Below are 16,141 nucleotides of genomic sequence, written 5' to 3'. Positions count from 1 at the left end.
GGCTCAATAGTGCCTCAGCAGTGCCACAGGCTGATCACTTCCATGCCACACTTCACTGATGCAGTAATTTGTGCTAGGAGCAAGTCATTTGCTGTAATATGTCCTGCCGATCAAGTATTGAGTGCACAAAAGAACATACTTTAAAGAACTTGAACTTTTCTGTTTTGCAAATCCATTTTTTGATTGATCTTAGGAAATATTCTAATATTTTGAAATACTGGATTTTGGACTTTCATGAGCTGTACGCTCTAATCATCAAAATTAAAAAAAAAAACTTTTGAAATGTTTTACTTTACATGTAGGGAATCTAGAATATATGAAAGTTTCATTTTTAAAAATAATTTATAATAAAAAAATGAACTTTTTGATGATATTCTAATTATATGACCAGCACCTGTACATCAAATTCTCTTCCTGCTTCATTTTGAGGGGACATAGGCCTACTGTATGTAGGCGTTTCTTAATAGTGTTAAAGAAACCAAACAATTACATTTATCCAACTTTATTGTATGCCATTTTACAAGATGTGTTGATTGAAATGTTTTTCACTTTCGCTTTTTTATCTTACCGTAGCAGCCTTTGAACAGTCATCATGAACAACATGAAATCTGACAAGAACACAACTTCAGCACTATCCTGAGACATGATGTCAAAAAGACAGAAAACTATGAGAAATTATATTTGTAAACCTCAGAATTTTTACTAAATGAAGAGTTTGCCGCAAAAAGTCTGTCATCATTTACACATATGTTTTAAAATCTAGGCTACTATAGGCTTTCCCACACAATAACAATGAATGAACATGTGACCACTAAAGTTTTTTCCTTTTTGAATTCCACAGAAGAAATAGTCAAACAGGTTTGGAAGATGATATTGATTAAATGACGCCAAAAGTTTCCTTCATCTTTTTAAACTTGAATGCACCGAATCTAAAATGGATAAGTCTCACAGCATCTCCACATATCTCTTTTAAGATTATATAGAAAGAAAATGACAACAAGACAGTTTCAAAAATAAAACAAAATACTGTAATGCATTATAAACTGCATCTAAAGTGCTCAGGTTGAGTTTAGTCTCCTGGAATTTACAATAGCTAAAATATATATGAATATTCATTCAAATAATGGCTGTGACAGATCAGACAAGCAAAATACTGACAAAAATGTTACAGATAAGCTAAAACTGTAATATGCTCCTAAAATGTTTAGCCCTAAAATTGTTTATGGACAGAATCATACACATAAACTCTCACAAGTCAACACTGAAATTGCCACTTTTCCCTTTAAAGTCTCTTTGTAGCTCTAGTAAAGCCTTGTGTGTTTTAATTGCCCTCAAAAAACTGAAGAAGGTGGTGTGGGACCACATTAAATAATGGTCAGCTTGTGCATCCATATCTTCATTAAATAGGTCCTGAATATCCACCCTGCACAGAATCGAATTCACATGGTGCATTCAAACATGGTAGCGTCAATTTTGTCAAATGTGCTCACACCAGTGTGATCTCCACCTCTTCTCTCTTCTGCACCTGGCCCTGCGCCTGCTGTTTGGGTGGAGGAGGAGCAGCTCGTACCTACAGAAAACAAGAACACCCATCAGAATTCACACATATGCGCCCATCACAGGCATGTAGCTTTAGGAGTGCAGATCTCACAGGTCTTAGGGTGCCTGACCCGCCCTCTCCTGGGGACCTGGGTGATGTGGTGTGGGCGTGGCCTGTGGAGGAGACAACACAGATGACTGTGATTCTGACATTTGTCAAGAGCATAAATCTAATAATAGAACAATGGCATCAGCAGTGTTGTTTTAATATCATCTTTATGAATATTTTATTTTTTATATTTCCCATTTTCATTTTAGTTAAAGTTTTAGTAATTTTGATGTGTGGTTTTGTAATTTTTGTAAGATTTAGTTTTTTAAAAATATATATATATCTATATAATTATTATTACTTTTTATTTCAATTAAATGAAAAATGTTGCTTTTTTAACTAGCTGAAATAAAGTAAGTTTAAGTTTTTATTTTATTTATTTATTAATTATATTTATTTTATTTTATGTCAGTTAATGTTTATTTTATTTTATTTTAAGAAATAACAAAATATTTCAAAAACCATAACAAAAAAAAAATTAAAGCTAAATAGAAATATAAAACTAATATAAAAAACTAATAAAAATTACAAAAGCACATAAATTACTAAAACAAAATAAAAAATAAAGATAGAAATATAAAAATAACTTATTACAAAATAAAAATTACAAAAGCACATAAATTACTAAATTAAAAATACAACAATATTAATATTAATAAATAAATATTAATTAATATTAAATATTAAACAATATTAATAAATACTATAATATATTAATAATACTAAAATAACAATCTTTTGTTTCGAATCAGTGGTTCGGAGCGTGTATCAAACTGCCAAAGTCACATGATTTCAGTAAATGAGGCTTCATTACATCATAAAAGTTTCGAAATTTCAATGGTTCACCACTGGGGGGCGTGACTGAGGCAGTTTGATACACGCTCCGAACCACTGATTCGAAACAAAAGATTCGTAAAGCTTCAAAGCTTCATGAAGCAGTGTTTTAAAATCGCCCATCACTAGATATTGTTGAATAAAGTTGCTATTTAGTTTTTTTGGCGCACAAAAAAGTATTCTTGTCGCTTCATAACATTAAGGTTGAACCACTGTAGTCACATGAACTGTTTTAAATACGTCTTTAATACCTTTCTGGGCATTTGAAAGTGTTAATTATCTTGCTGTCAATGGAGGCCTCACTGAGCCATCAGATTGAACACAGGTCTTACGGGTGTGGAACAACATGAGGGTGTTAATTAATTTTGGGTGAACTAACCCTTTAAGATAGACAATCAGTTTGTGAGATTGAATGTCACTAAAAACGTTACGTCGTGTGAGGTTTACTAAAAAGCTTTAGGGTTTGCTGTGGTGCTCTACGTCTTACTGTAGCTCAAGATTTTGGGGGGTTCTGGGGTTTGATAGCCATTTAAATTGAGTGTGCCGGTCAAAGATGGCAGCGGGACAGACTCTGGACTGTTACAGGATGGAAACACAGTGGGTGGACAAGCCGCTTGATCCAGAACTGACAGAGACACCTGGTGGTAAGAAAGAGCTATTACAAAAAATATTTCAACATGAGCTTACTATAACCATGAACACCGAAAGTTTTTCAATGCGGCCTGTGTTTGCCAGTAGTATTTGTATAAACCTGCACGTTCATGCTCTTGTGTGTTTGTGCACCCTCCGGTCCGCATAGATCCTCCACTAACACTGCGGGAAAGACGCCCACTGCGCCATTGAACTCGCCCTCCCAGAAGCCATCATCTTCCTGGTTGTGTTTGCTGAGAATGCAAATTACGGCTCCCTCTGGGAAAGACAACTCGTCCTCTGTCTGAGCCTCATAGGCATACAGAGCCCTGGCCAGATTTATGGCTGTGAAAAAGAGGAAGAGGGCAGGAAATGTTTGTTAAGTTCTCTTAAGCATTCAATACTAGCACCGTTTAATAAATACTATAAACCTATATTACACCAGATATAATAGTATAACGGGTGCTCCCACCGCTGGCATGACTGTTCTGGCTGCTCTGGGTGAGAGTCTCTATTTCTGGCTCTTGTTCTGTAGATGTGCTGGAGGTGTGTGATTGGGCGTCAATGCTGGAGAGAGACTGGATCATGCTCAGTAGAGAGCTGGAGGTCGGAAGCTGCAGGTATTTCTCCGGCACGTATCCCACCTGCCCTGTTCGGTTCCTTGCCTGAAAAATCAAAACTTGTCCAATTAATGCCAACATAATTATTAAAGTGGCCACAAGGGGATGCTAGGGATGCCTGTGGAAAATTTGAGACATAAAAAAATATTAATACAATTTATTTAACAGAATGAAATAAAATCCAAATATAGTTTGTAATAAATAAATAAATACATAATTTTAAAATAGGTACAGTAAATATATTTTAAAATTCTCAAAATGTACTATATTATATTTATAGTTATTAAATATATACACACTACCATATGAAAGTTTAGGGTCTGTAAGATTTTGTAATGTTTCTGAAAGAAACAATTATTTTAATTTATTTTAATTTAACCAATTATTTTATCAAAATACAGTAAAAACAAATATTGTTACATTTTAATTTTTATTTTAATGCATTTTAACATGTACCATATTCCTATGATGCAAAGCTGAATTTTCAGCATCATTACTCCAGTCTTCAGTGTCACATGATCCTTCAGAAATCATTCTAATCTGCTGATTTGATGCTCAAGAAACATTATTTCTTATTATCAATATTGAAAGCAGTTCTGCTGCTTTATATTTTAGTGTAAACCTTGATACACTTTCTACATTTGATGAATAATCATCAATTTTATTTGAAATAGAAATATTTTGCAACATAAATTTCTTTACTGTCACTTTTGATGAATTTAATGCATCCTTACTAAATAAAAGTGTTTCAAAAAACAAACAAATCTAAAAATTTCTTTCAAAAATAATCTTACTGACACCAAACTTTTGAAAGATATTTTATAATATTTTTAATACATTTTGTAAATAATTAAATACATTATATTTTTCCTCACACAGTATAAATGGGTCTGTATATATGAAAATATATAATTCATAAATAAAAAAATATATACCTTTTTACTTTAGGGAAGGGCAAGGCGAGGGGATCATATGTATTAAAAGGTTCAAAAAACCCTGATGTAGTCGAGTGACATGCGTGTACCTTAACCCAGTCCTCCATGTCTCCATCATCAATAAGCTCCAGTATTTCCTGTTCCTGGATGGTGAGCTCATCAGGCTGGGATGCCTGTGGAAGTAAAGCACAGGAAATGACATCACAAATGCATGAATAGAACCCTGAAAGCCTGGCGAATGACAGGCTAGACCACACTAGGTATGTACCTGATACGAGTACAGCACAGAGCAGGTGAGCGGGTAATTCCTGTGAGTGCTGGAGGGGCTGGAACTGCTGTCGTCTAACGTCTCTGTGTCCTCATCATCTTCTCTGTCCAAATCTACAGAGTGCTTAAGACATTTTTTGTAAAACATGATTATAATGGGTTATAGGGGTCTACGTGAATCTGGCTTTGACTGTGAGCGATTGAGACGTACAGAGAATGGCGCATCGTGGGTATTGAGGGCCGCCCATCTCTCATTCTCCAGTTCCTCCATCACTTGGTTCATGGCACTCTTCAGCCAGACGTCTACAGCCACACCCACGTCTCTGAGGAGGTTCAGACGCACCTCTGCCTTTAGTTTCACCGTCTACAGGAAGAGTGGACTCATTATCTACCCACTTCCTTTTTTATTGCAAACTGTTTAACTATTCCAACAACTCTTCATGCAAGAAACTAAATACATGACAAAATGTGCAGCTTATTTTAATAACCAGTTTAACGAGTAGCAACCAGCAGAGGGAGTGTGATGACACTGAGCCAATATTTTCATTTCACACTTAGTTTCTCCCAGAGGTGATGGACAACTTATGATCTGGAGTGATATACTGTACAAACACAAATAAATACTCTTCACCTCTGATTTCCGAATGCATTCTCTTGCATCATCCATTTTCAGTTCCAGCTCGTTGTTATTTTGGTCCTGTTGGTGCGACTCTATATACTCAGACAGAGTCTAAAAAACATCAAACCAAACACAAATTTCATATTGTACATTAAAATATTGTAATGCCTAAATTCATTAGCAGCACTATTAATATTGTTTTTATTTTTTTATTTTAAATTTATTGAGACAAAATAGATTTATAATTATTATTTAATTTAGTTTTTTTTTTTTTTAGACAAAACAGTTTTTATATTACTATTTTATAATATTTTATTAAACCTCTCTTGTTATTTTATATTTAACTTATTCAGACAAAATGGATTTTATATAATTTTTATTATTTCATTATATTTTATTAGTTATTGTTTTATTTTTATTTAGACAAAACAGATTTTAGATTAGATAATAGCATATTTACTTTTATTAATTTATTATTTGAATAAAATAATCTTGTATTATTTTATGTTTTTTAATATTGGCCATTTAGACAAAAAGATTTTAGGTTACACAATAGAACAATTAATTTAATTAATTTATTCATTTTAATAAAACAATCTTTTATTAGTTTGCATTTATTTAATATTGGCCATTTAGGCAAAACATTTTAGATTCGACAATAGAATAATTAACTTTATTAATTTTCATTAAAGGGGACCTATTTTGCAAAATTCACTTTTATAAAGTGTTTGAACACCAATGTGTGTCTGTTCAATGCTGTATTTTCACAAAGGTTGATTCCGAAAGATGGGTCAATACCAACGCTTCGTGTTCAAACTTCATATCCAGAACTGATGCTGCCCTCACGTGCTATCGGAATTATCGTAAACAAGAGTTTCCTAGTTAAAAATTGCACATGAACGCCCTTTCTGACATTTTTGGTGCATGAGATTGTCCTGTTTTGTTGTTGCCGGTATGCCAGAGCATGAGCTCTTGAAACTCCGCCCTCTTCTGGAAAGGGGGCCGGGAGTACCAGCTCATTTGCATTTAAAGGGACACACTCAAAAATGGCACGTTTTTGCTCACACCCAAAAAGTGGCAGTTTTAACATGCTATAATAAATGATCTCTGGGGTATTTTGAGCTAAAACTTCACATACACACTCTGGGGACACAAGAGACTTATTTTAAATCTTGTAAAAAGGAGCATAATAGGTCCCCTTTAAATAATCTTAAATTGTTTTATATTTATTTTAATATCGGACACTCAGCCAGAATTTTAATATTAGTGCAACCCTAAATATATAAATGAAGAACAAATAAATATAAATAAATTATATAAATAATTTTAATATCACAAATCAAAATCCTATTGTTTCAGTGACCCCTCACCCGTTGCGTGAGAATGATGTTCTTGTGTTCTCTGGCCACACGTGTGGCCCATTTCCGTGCTTCCTTATTCAGACTGTGTTCTTCAGCCGTGCCACTCTCCTTCAACAGTTCCCTGACCTGAAGAGATGAAGAGGGAGAGAGTGTTGACTAATTCACTAGTTGACAAATTGACTAATTTGAACACAGAGCCTTTTTCTGCACATGAAACCTTGATAACTTTTCAGTGCACACGTGTACACAAAAGTCACAGCATAACTTGGAACAACATCAATTTCCAAAATCAGATGAACAAATCTTTGCTTAATGACACTATGTCTGTAACTATTGACAGACTAAATGATTAAGTGAGGTAATCTCTTGAAGAATGATCCTTCGAGATGCTGCTTTACAGAGCAGCTCCTGTTCACCAGAAACTAAATTTACGAGTTTCTTGACAAAATGCATGCATACAGTACATGGATCTACACTACAGCATATAAATGCTGATATTTATAAATCCACTGAATGTAATAAAACAACTTTATGTATATAAAATAAATGTATTTGTATTTATTTTTCATTTATTTATTTAATTTTAGGAATGGGGGAATGGGAGGTGTTCGTTAGGGGTGCAAGAGGCAGGGCAGGTTCACTTCTCAATGCCCTCTTTTCACAGACCATGCTGCTTCCTGCCTGCATTGACGCCCAGTTTTCCCTGATCTTTCCGCCCCACCAGTGCTGAGGGCTGCATCTCTAATGTTTTCTTTAGGAACAGACCAATACTTGTTAGACTTGCAAACAAAAAGAGGGTTAGCGAACAAACGGACCACTATGCTGGGGTGGTGAGGGGCGAGATGACATGCGGACAGCAGGGGGCGCTGTTGACCATCTGAAAAACAGCTGCGCAGTCATGGAAGAACACATTCGGCCTTCATTAGAGCCCTTTTCAGACTGATTAATGGACAAATAAGAATATTGTAACAAGTGACATTTTAAGTGAATGAGAAGTTTTTGATTAAAAATATGTGGTGAGCCCCCATTTAAGACATTTAATCCACAATAAATGTCAAATATGTCTGGTTAAATCATCTTTTTTATTAGTATGCAGGTCAAGGAAAGGACTCTATTATTAAATCATTATTAATTCTACATTAATGAATCACAATATTATAATGTACAGTATTAAAAATTAATAGATTTATTTTGAGTAACATTTAACAGTGTTATTAAATTCGTAGTGTTTTTAATCATTATCTTTAAGTGAGTGTTAGATGACGAAAAATATATCTTTCACACATTATTCACTTGGATGCAACTTACCAAATCATTTTCACAGGGCTGATACTGGAAGGGGGCGGCTTTCTGAAACACTGAGTTGTCCTGAATGAAAATCTGTTGGTGGATATCCTGTGTCACCTACAGAGGGGCCAAACACACATATACAAACACACAGGGACAATTAAACTAATGTAAACTAATGTAGACAAATGACAAGATGTCACATTAACAATAGCATAGTTAACATAATCTCTCATCTGGAGGAACAACAGACCAGAACAGGTAATTCATGAACAGTATGTGAGTGTGTGTGTGTTGTAACCTTATGCTGGCTAGAGACATTAAACCTGAGTCCCACAAACTGAATGGAAACACTGTGAGAATCATCGAATTACAACAACACAAGACCATAGAAAGACCTAATGACACATACCAAAGGCTGTCACACTGTTACTACTGAAAATGAGCTGATTCTCTTATCAAATTACACATTTAGAATAACTAACACTCATTTTGTATTTCTGATTTCAACATTTTTGATGTTCTACCCAGTTACAGCAAACCTGAAACATCAATACATCTTAAAAAGCCATTCTGCTCTAACATAACATAAAGACCTCAATCCTAAGCCACTGCAAACTCTGTAAAGCAGGTACATTTTTCTCTTTAAGGTCAGGTTTAAATGCTTGAGCTGGGATTTGATCCAATAACCCTCCAGTGGCAGATCATATTACCTGCTCTACATTCGGCCACTGTGGTTCATGTGTGCTTTTCTGTAGCAGTGTATACTCAAGTGTGTGTGCAACTCACCCCACTGGACGTCTCCAACAGGCACTGGAAAGTGTCCTGAATGCTTTGAGACGTCTCAAGCTCCGTCTGACACAGTGAAATGAGAAAACTCTGTACGTGATTGTAGAAACTGCCATCTAGAACCTGGACTCAAAAACAAAGAACAATAGCTTTACTTTCAGTTGGATTTTTGGATATTAAAAATATATATACAGTATATTTAAATAATAATAATAATTAAAGCTGCAAGCAGCGATGAAAGGGCCGTCGCACCCGGGGCCACCACCACCCGGTGGCCTTAGGAAAACAGTGAATAGTGGTTGACATGCATGTAAGCGAGTAAATACAGTTGAAATATGCCAAAGTCATTTCGACATGCCACACTTCCTGCTGCCAAAAGGTGGCACTTTACTGAATATTGCCATGTAGATGTTTTCAGGCTAAGACTAGTATCAATCATGTGAAGTTTGGAGCAGATCTGACATTGTTTGCCTGAGTTACAACAACTTCCTGTTTCGTGGCGTTAATCGCAAACATTAGGACTTAGCCAAGTGCTGCATGATTTAACGTGTTTGTAGTATGTTTAGTACTTCATGGCATATTTAAATGTGTTTCTAGGAGTGAATTATTGTGCAAAGCATGCCATTTCCTGTTGTCAGCAGGTGGTGCTATGACTAACTAAATATATTGGCATATAGATGTCTTCAGGCCAGGACTCTTATTAAACATGTGAAGTTTGGGGCAGATCGGACACTGTATGCCTGAGTTACAACAGCTTCCTCCTTCATGGCGAAACATTCGACTTTGTCAGGCTGCCACGGACACGCGCTTCAATGAAAACTCAAAATCTTTGCAATGTAACATTGCTAAGGCCTTAAGATTAGACTGAACAAATATGATCTTGATCTGATTAAATCTCTGAGGAGTTTGTTAAAGTACAACGTCTGGAAATGGCAAAAACTGCAAAAATTTTGCAGAGAAAACTCAAAATATCTCACTTCCTGTTGGGTTTACAGATTTTGCACCCAGGGACTTTTTTGTAGGTATTGGGCTGTTACATATGTCTACCGAATTTCATACCTGTACGTGAAACAGGTATGAAATTTAAAGGGATAGTTCACCCAAAAATGAAAATTCTGTCATTATTTGCTCGCCCTCAAGTTGTTCCAAACCTGCATACATTTCTTTCTTCTGCTAAACACAAAGGAAGATATTTTGAAGAATATGGCAAACTGAACAGTTCTGGGGCACCACTGACTTCCATAGTATTTTATTTTTCCTACTATGGAAGTCAATGGTGCCACTAAGCAGCCTGGTTACAAACTTTCTTCAAAATATCTTCCTTTGTGTTCAACAGAAGAAAGAAATGTATACAGGTTTGGAACAACTTGAGGGTGAGTAAATGATGACAGAATTGTCATTTTCGGGTGAACTATCCCTTTAATTGAAATTTTGTAGGTGGTGCTATCGAGCCATTTTGCCACACCTAATTCTGAAACCCATATCAGATGTAAATCTTCACCATTTCTGACGCGTGTGCAAAGTTTCATGAGTTTTCGAGCATGTTTAGGCCCTCAAAAATGCGATTCATTTCGGAGAAGAAGAATAATTGACTGATCAATTACAATAGGGTCCTCACACCATTGGTGCTCGGGCCCTAATAATAATAAAAAATGTTTTTTCTGTATTTGGTAATAATGTATTTTAATGTATATTTTTGTAAAGAATTCAAATGAATGTCCACCTGGGCAATTTGGATTAGCTCGGATGTGTCAACTATGTTTAAACCATGTAAATGTCAAAAAGCTTCAATAAAAAAAAGATTTTTCAATACATATCGATAATGAAATATCAGAAATGCTTCCAATACTCATTTTCCGCAGAACAGCTACACGATACCAGCTGCGCTTTCTCACTTTCTCATCTCTCCAACAGCAAGTTGACACACAAACCCGCCTCCCCTCACTCGCTCGTTTCCTTTCTCTCCGGATGAATATTGTTGGTGTTACAGGGCTTGAATTTCAGCGTGTGATTGCGCGTAATATTGTGCAGAATTTTACTCATTCCCACAGATTTTGTGTGCGCACATAAAGCTGTCTCTCAGGACTATATCAGGTTCTTTTTCGCTGCTTATTGCGCTTAAACAGTCAGTTAAAACGCATGTGTAACAGTATAATGGATCCATGCATCAGGTCTGAAAGTGACAGCAGTCTAATACACTTGCTGCTAAATTATGAGACAATATTGAAAATATCTATATGACAGTTTTTCCCCATGGTATCGATGTCAAAATTATGGCCAGTGAAAATGCTGAGTGGCTAGTAACTTTGGAAAACCACTAGCCACAGTGGCTGGTGAGCAAAAAAGGTAATGTCAAGCCCTTTTAGCCTATTTATTTTTTATTTAGTATATATATATACTAAATAAAAAATAAATAGGCTAAAAACTGAGTATCATCCAGCCTCACCGTGATGCAGCTGATCAGATCTGTCTCATAATAGCGGTCCTGATGAGCGTTAGTGGCTGACAGTGTGAGCAGGTAATCATTCCTTGCTTGCGTGGCTTTGCACTTCCATTCGTTCTTCTTTGCTTTCAGCTGAAATCAATAGGAAATTTACATATGTACACTTGACTCTCAATCAGCATGATTTATTAGGAAATTTTACAACATAACTTTTCAGTGAGTGTTAGATGATGGCAAATGTAATTCAAATATAAAAATAAGAGAAATGAGCATGCACTATAAAATATCTAATATAGACTGCTAACCAGTATGGTCCTGAATCTGATATTGTGCTAATCCCTAGATTACCTTCACACTCGCCCTCTTCAAACTGGAGCGTGACTGAAACAGGCTGAGCTTTGACCTTGTGTTGCATGATCAACAGGAAGTAGGGAAAAAAACAGAGGTAAAGAACGAGGGTGGGCAAAAACAGCAAAAATTGATGAATCTTCATTTAAAACTGAAAAACATGATAACCCTATGCCCTGTTCTGTGTACAGCTGATGTCAGGTCAGCGAACGTACTTGGCCTCCATATCAGCTTTCTCTCTCACAGTCTGCGCTGTTTGTTCCGCCTCCTGGTAGGCCTTCCTGCTCTTTTCCAGGTCTCTGATCGTGACCTGCAGATCGGCCTGAGCTCTCGCCAGCTGTTCGCAGCACTGAGAGGACAGATGAATAAACACTTTCGTGAACAGTCAAAAACTGCCACTCTGCTGCTTTAGTGCAGTGTATCTGTTAATGCGTTTACCCTCTTCAGCTGCAGGTCCTTCTGCGCTCTGAACGTCTTCACAGGATCTGAGATCTGGCTCCTATAGTTCTCGCATCCGTTGATACGAGACTGGCTCACCTTCATAACACCCTCCAAGTAAGACCTCCATACGGCCCAAACATTTCTGTACACATATACACAGACATCTTGTTCAAATCTGTTTAATGATGCAGACAAATGGACAATGCAATTGAAATTCAATGATTTAGCTGAATGAGATTTTTATCTCTCCTATTACCTGGAGTCTCTCAGATCCTCTGATGGTGCTCCATTCCACTCTCGCTTCGAGTACTGCGAGGCAAGCTTATGCAGAGCCTACAAAGTCAAGTAACATTTATTTATAGAGCGCTTTATGCAATACAGATTCTTTCAAAGCAGCTTCACAGTAATAGACAAGAAAATAACAGTATCAATGTTGCAAAATTCTTCAGTTATGAACAAATACAATTTCAGCTGTAAAGCAGCTCCAAAAAAGACAATAGTGTTATTATTTTTCATCTCAGGTTAGTTAAGTGTTGATTCAGTTTAGTTCAATGACAGTGTCAATGTTACAAAGTTCATGAAGCAAACTCAATTCAACTAAAAATGATTCAGATCAAGTTGATTCAGTTTTTAGTTCAATAATAGTGCAAAGTACATCAAATTATGAAACGAGCTTTAAATCGGCATGAAACAGAAGTTGTGATAGTCTTTTCTTCCATATTGTGACGTAGGGCCGTAACCACCAGAGACATTGAGGGGGACAAGTCCTCCCCAATAATTAGAAATGGCCAAATTGTCCCCCCCAATATTTGATATTATTGATGCTGCTCTGCTGTGCTCCATAATCTAGGGCGGGACTTGATTTTGTCCATCAGGAATTGATTGGATAGTTGTGGTTTGCTATTGCTGTGATGTCATGTGAGTGGCAGGTTGTCCCTGTTCGATTCACCTATAAAGCAATCTACAGAAGACAATTGACGTTGTCCAGTGCAGTCAAGTTGACAATATTACTGAATATTTAGTGTATTTCAAACAAACAAGAAAACAAATGCTTTAGCATCATTTTAAATGTTTATGAAAGTTTAGATTCAGAGCCTCCGAATAGCATTTTTAAAACTCCACTTCAAGAGTCGCCACAAAATAAAACAGATGTCTGAAAGGAGAAACATTAATTCATCCCATCACTCTAGATCAGTGCAAATGTGGAAAACATGGAGGACAACTTTCAGTCTGTAAAAGCGAAACCCACATGGGTATTTCTGCCTGTCTTCTTGACACTTAAATGCCAGACAGTGGTACAAACTGCGCCAATGTGTAGATTTACAAGTGAGTAAGTAGCTGGCTGCTTTTGAAACAGAAGTAACTTTCCACTTTCCATCCTTAAGTAAAGCAAATGTCACTGTATTGGAGTGATCTCAAAAGTCATAAAAACTTGGCAAAATATCGGCGCAAAAATAAACAAACAAAGTATTTAGTATTTGTCTACCAAAAGTCCTTTCATCACTTCACCACTACTGATGATAATTCCAACAAACGATAGCTAAACTTGAAATGACTGAACCATAACAACTTCTACAAAGGACAGAGAGTGACCAGGATCTCCTCAAAACAGAGAGGATTCACTTCCTGGCCCTCAGACTACAATCTGGCACTGTCAACCTAATCCTATGAGCTGCCAGCTCTGATGAGTCCACTCAGGAAGAGTCCCTGAGGAAGAGAGAGATTTCTGTCTTCACGAGCCAATCAGCACGCAGCAGCCCTGCAGGTGCACAAGCTTTAGATCCAACAGCAAACAATCTCACACACACACACACACTGAGCGTCAATCAGACAGCTGGGCTCCCTATTCACCAAATGATCACACAGATCTTAAAGTATCATGAAGACGATCAACATGTCTAAGTCTAGTGTCTAGTGTAAGTATGAACACTTTGGGTGTGAATCTGTATATCCACTATACACTACGGTTTAAAAGTTTGGGGTTGGTACGAATGTTTTTTAAAAGAAGTACCTCATGCTAACTAAGACTGCATTTATTTGATAAAAATGAGTTAAAACAGTAATATTGTGAAATATTATTACAATTTAAAATAACTGTTTTGTATTTGAATATATTTTAAAATGTAATTTATTCCTGTAATGCAAAGCTGAATTTTCAGCATCAGTCTTCAGAGTCACATGATCCTTCAGAAATCATTCTAATATGCTGATTTGCTGCTCAAGAAACATTATTATTATCAATGTTGAAAAGAGTTGTGCTGCTTAATATTTATTGTGGAAACAGTGATACATTTTTTCAGGACTCTTTGATGAATAGAAAGTTAAAAAGAAGAGCATTTACTTGAAACAGAAATCTTTTTTTAACATTTTAAATGTATTTACTGTCACTTTCGATCAATTTAATGCTTCCTTGGTGAATAAAACTATTAAAATATTACTGACCCTAAACTTTTCAATTGTAGTGCAAGTTGTATCATTTGTATATAAGCAGTAATTTTCCCTAAACTTTTTTAAATTTAATTTTGTGGTTTAAGGGAGCAAAAGGTGAAAAATGTACATCCTGATGCCCCAAATATATGAAATCATACTCTAACGTTGAGATCAGCAGATATCAGAGATCATAATGCAGTCTGTCCCATGACTAATGTCATGTAGATCTTCTCAGCAGCGTAACAGAAAGAGAAGAAAAGGAGATTCGAACCAGAACGGATCTGGTAAAAACATGACCACCTGCAGGTCGTTAACAACCACAGTTTTTTCCACTGAGTCACTAAATGTGCTTCTCTACAAAAACAAATTCACATATAAAATGTCAGTGCTAGTTTACATCAGAGGCAGACACATTTTTCATGATTCTGACCGTAAAATCTTAGCTGAATGAGATAAAAAAAAAAATGAAATAAATAAAATTAAATCTCAGAACACAAATGGCTCTACATTATCAAAACTAAATCTAATGTAAATTATGAACTCATTTAATTGAATATGATGTTCACAACTCACCTGTGAGTAATCTTTCTCTATTAGTGCTTTCTTCTGGCTGTAAGTCCTGAGGATGACACACACACACACACACAGAGTCAAACACTTCAGCATTAACATACCAGCAAATAGACAGAAAATAGATTGACAGACATTTATATAGCAATGTACAAGGTGAATCAAACTCGACCTCAGATCCTCCAGGAAGTCCAAGTCGGTCTGGTGTTTGAGCTGGAGTCTGTTCAGCTGCTCAGTGTGAGTGTGTTTCACCTCTTGTGTGACTTTTACCTGCAACACACACAGTGACAACCTCTGGAGAAGCAACTTTGACACAGATCACACCAACCTGAAAGAGGAATCCGTGTCTGGCATCCTCGAGTCAATGGAGACAGATGCTGGAACTCAACATAAACATCATGTTTATATATATATATATATATATATATATATATATATATATAGATGGTCAGACAGCTGAACAACATTGCCTGTCTGTCTATCTATCTATCTATCTATCTATCTATCAGTTTGTTTGTTACAAATATACGGACATGACAAGAAAAAATCGTAAAAAGTTAGATGTATCTATTAAAGAAGCAGGTCGACTCACCTTTCTTGGAGGAGGTTGCATGTCTGGATGTGGATATACAGGACAAAACCCTTGAAAATTCACCAGCGAAACCCAAACACATCTGCGGGACGGAGCAATGCAGTGCAGAATATACTTTTTAAATGGCAGCTAGAAAAAAAAGAGCAGTGAAATACTTCTAGACCCCTCCGTTGAACCGCTCACATAAAAACACAGCTGAGAAATGAAGTAAACTCTTATGAGAACTTCAGTCAGTGGAGCAGAATGAAGAAGAACAGCGCCCTCCAGTGACCGAACATAATCATAATACATGTTCTATTTGGATGAAAACGGTAATGTATGTTTATT

At 36.2% G+C, this 16,141-nt stretch overlaps 1 protein-coding gene across 1 annotated transcript; it reads right to left on the bottom strand.

The window, feature by feature from the left end:
- Positions 1-486: 486 nt before the first annotated feature.
- si:ch211-176g13.8 (F-BAR and double SH3 domains protein 2) lies at positions 487-16,041 on the bottom strand. The gene is made up of 20 exons (XM_051908006.1): positions 15,815-16,041; positions 15,395-15,492; positions 15,226-15,271; positions 12,479-12,555; positions 12,220-12,364; positions 11,997-12,130; positions 11,782-11,836; positions 11,437-11,565; positions 8,991-9,113; positions 8,223-8,318; positions 6,924-7,040; positions 5,566-5,664; positions 5,146-5,298; positions 4,936-5,058; positions 4,757-4,840; positions 3,585-3,777; positions 3,234-3,457; positions 2,970-3,120; positions 1,652-1,713; positions 487-1,570 (listed from the first exon to the last, which is right to left on the bottom strand). The coding sequence occupies exons 1-20, from the start codon at positions 15,833-15,835 to the stop codon at positions 1,487-1,489; spliced, it is 2,214 nt and encodes a 737-aa protein (XP_051763966.1). The 5' UTR covers positions 15,836-16,041; the 3' UTR covers positions 487-1,486.
- Between the last annotated feature and the right edge of the window lie 100 nt (positions 16,042-16,141).

Source organism: Ctenopharyngodon idella, chromosome 10, assembly GCF_019924925.1.
Source record: "Ctenopharyngodon idella isolate HZGC_01 chromosome 10, HZGC01, whole genome shotgun sequence".
Classification (NCBI taxonomy): Eukaryota; Metazoa; Chordata; class Actinopteri; order Cypriniformes; family Xenocyprididae; genus Ctenopharyngodon; species Ctenopharyngodon idella.
This window is presented reverse-complemented; position numbering and strand designations above follow the sequence as displayed.

Coding starts and splice junctions, on each gene's coding strand:
- si:ch211-176g13.8 (XM_051908006.1), bottom strand. CDS start 15,835: ATGCAACCTCCTCCAAGAAAG. Junction 9,114..11,436: donor ATCTGATCAGCTGCATCACG/GTGAGGCTGGAT, acceptor TTTTGAGTCCAG/GTTCTAGATGGCAGTTTCTA. Junction 4,841..4,935: donor CTGTGCTGTACTCGTATCAG/GTACATACCTAG, acceptor TTACTTCCACAG/GCATCCCAGCCTGATGAGCT.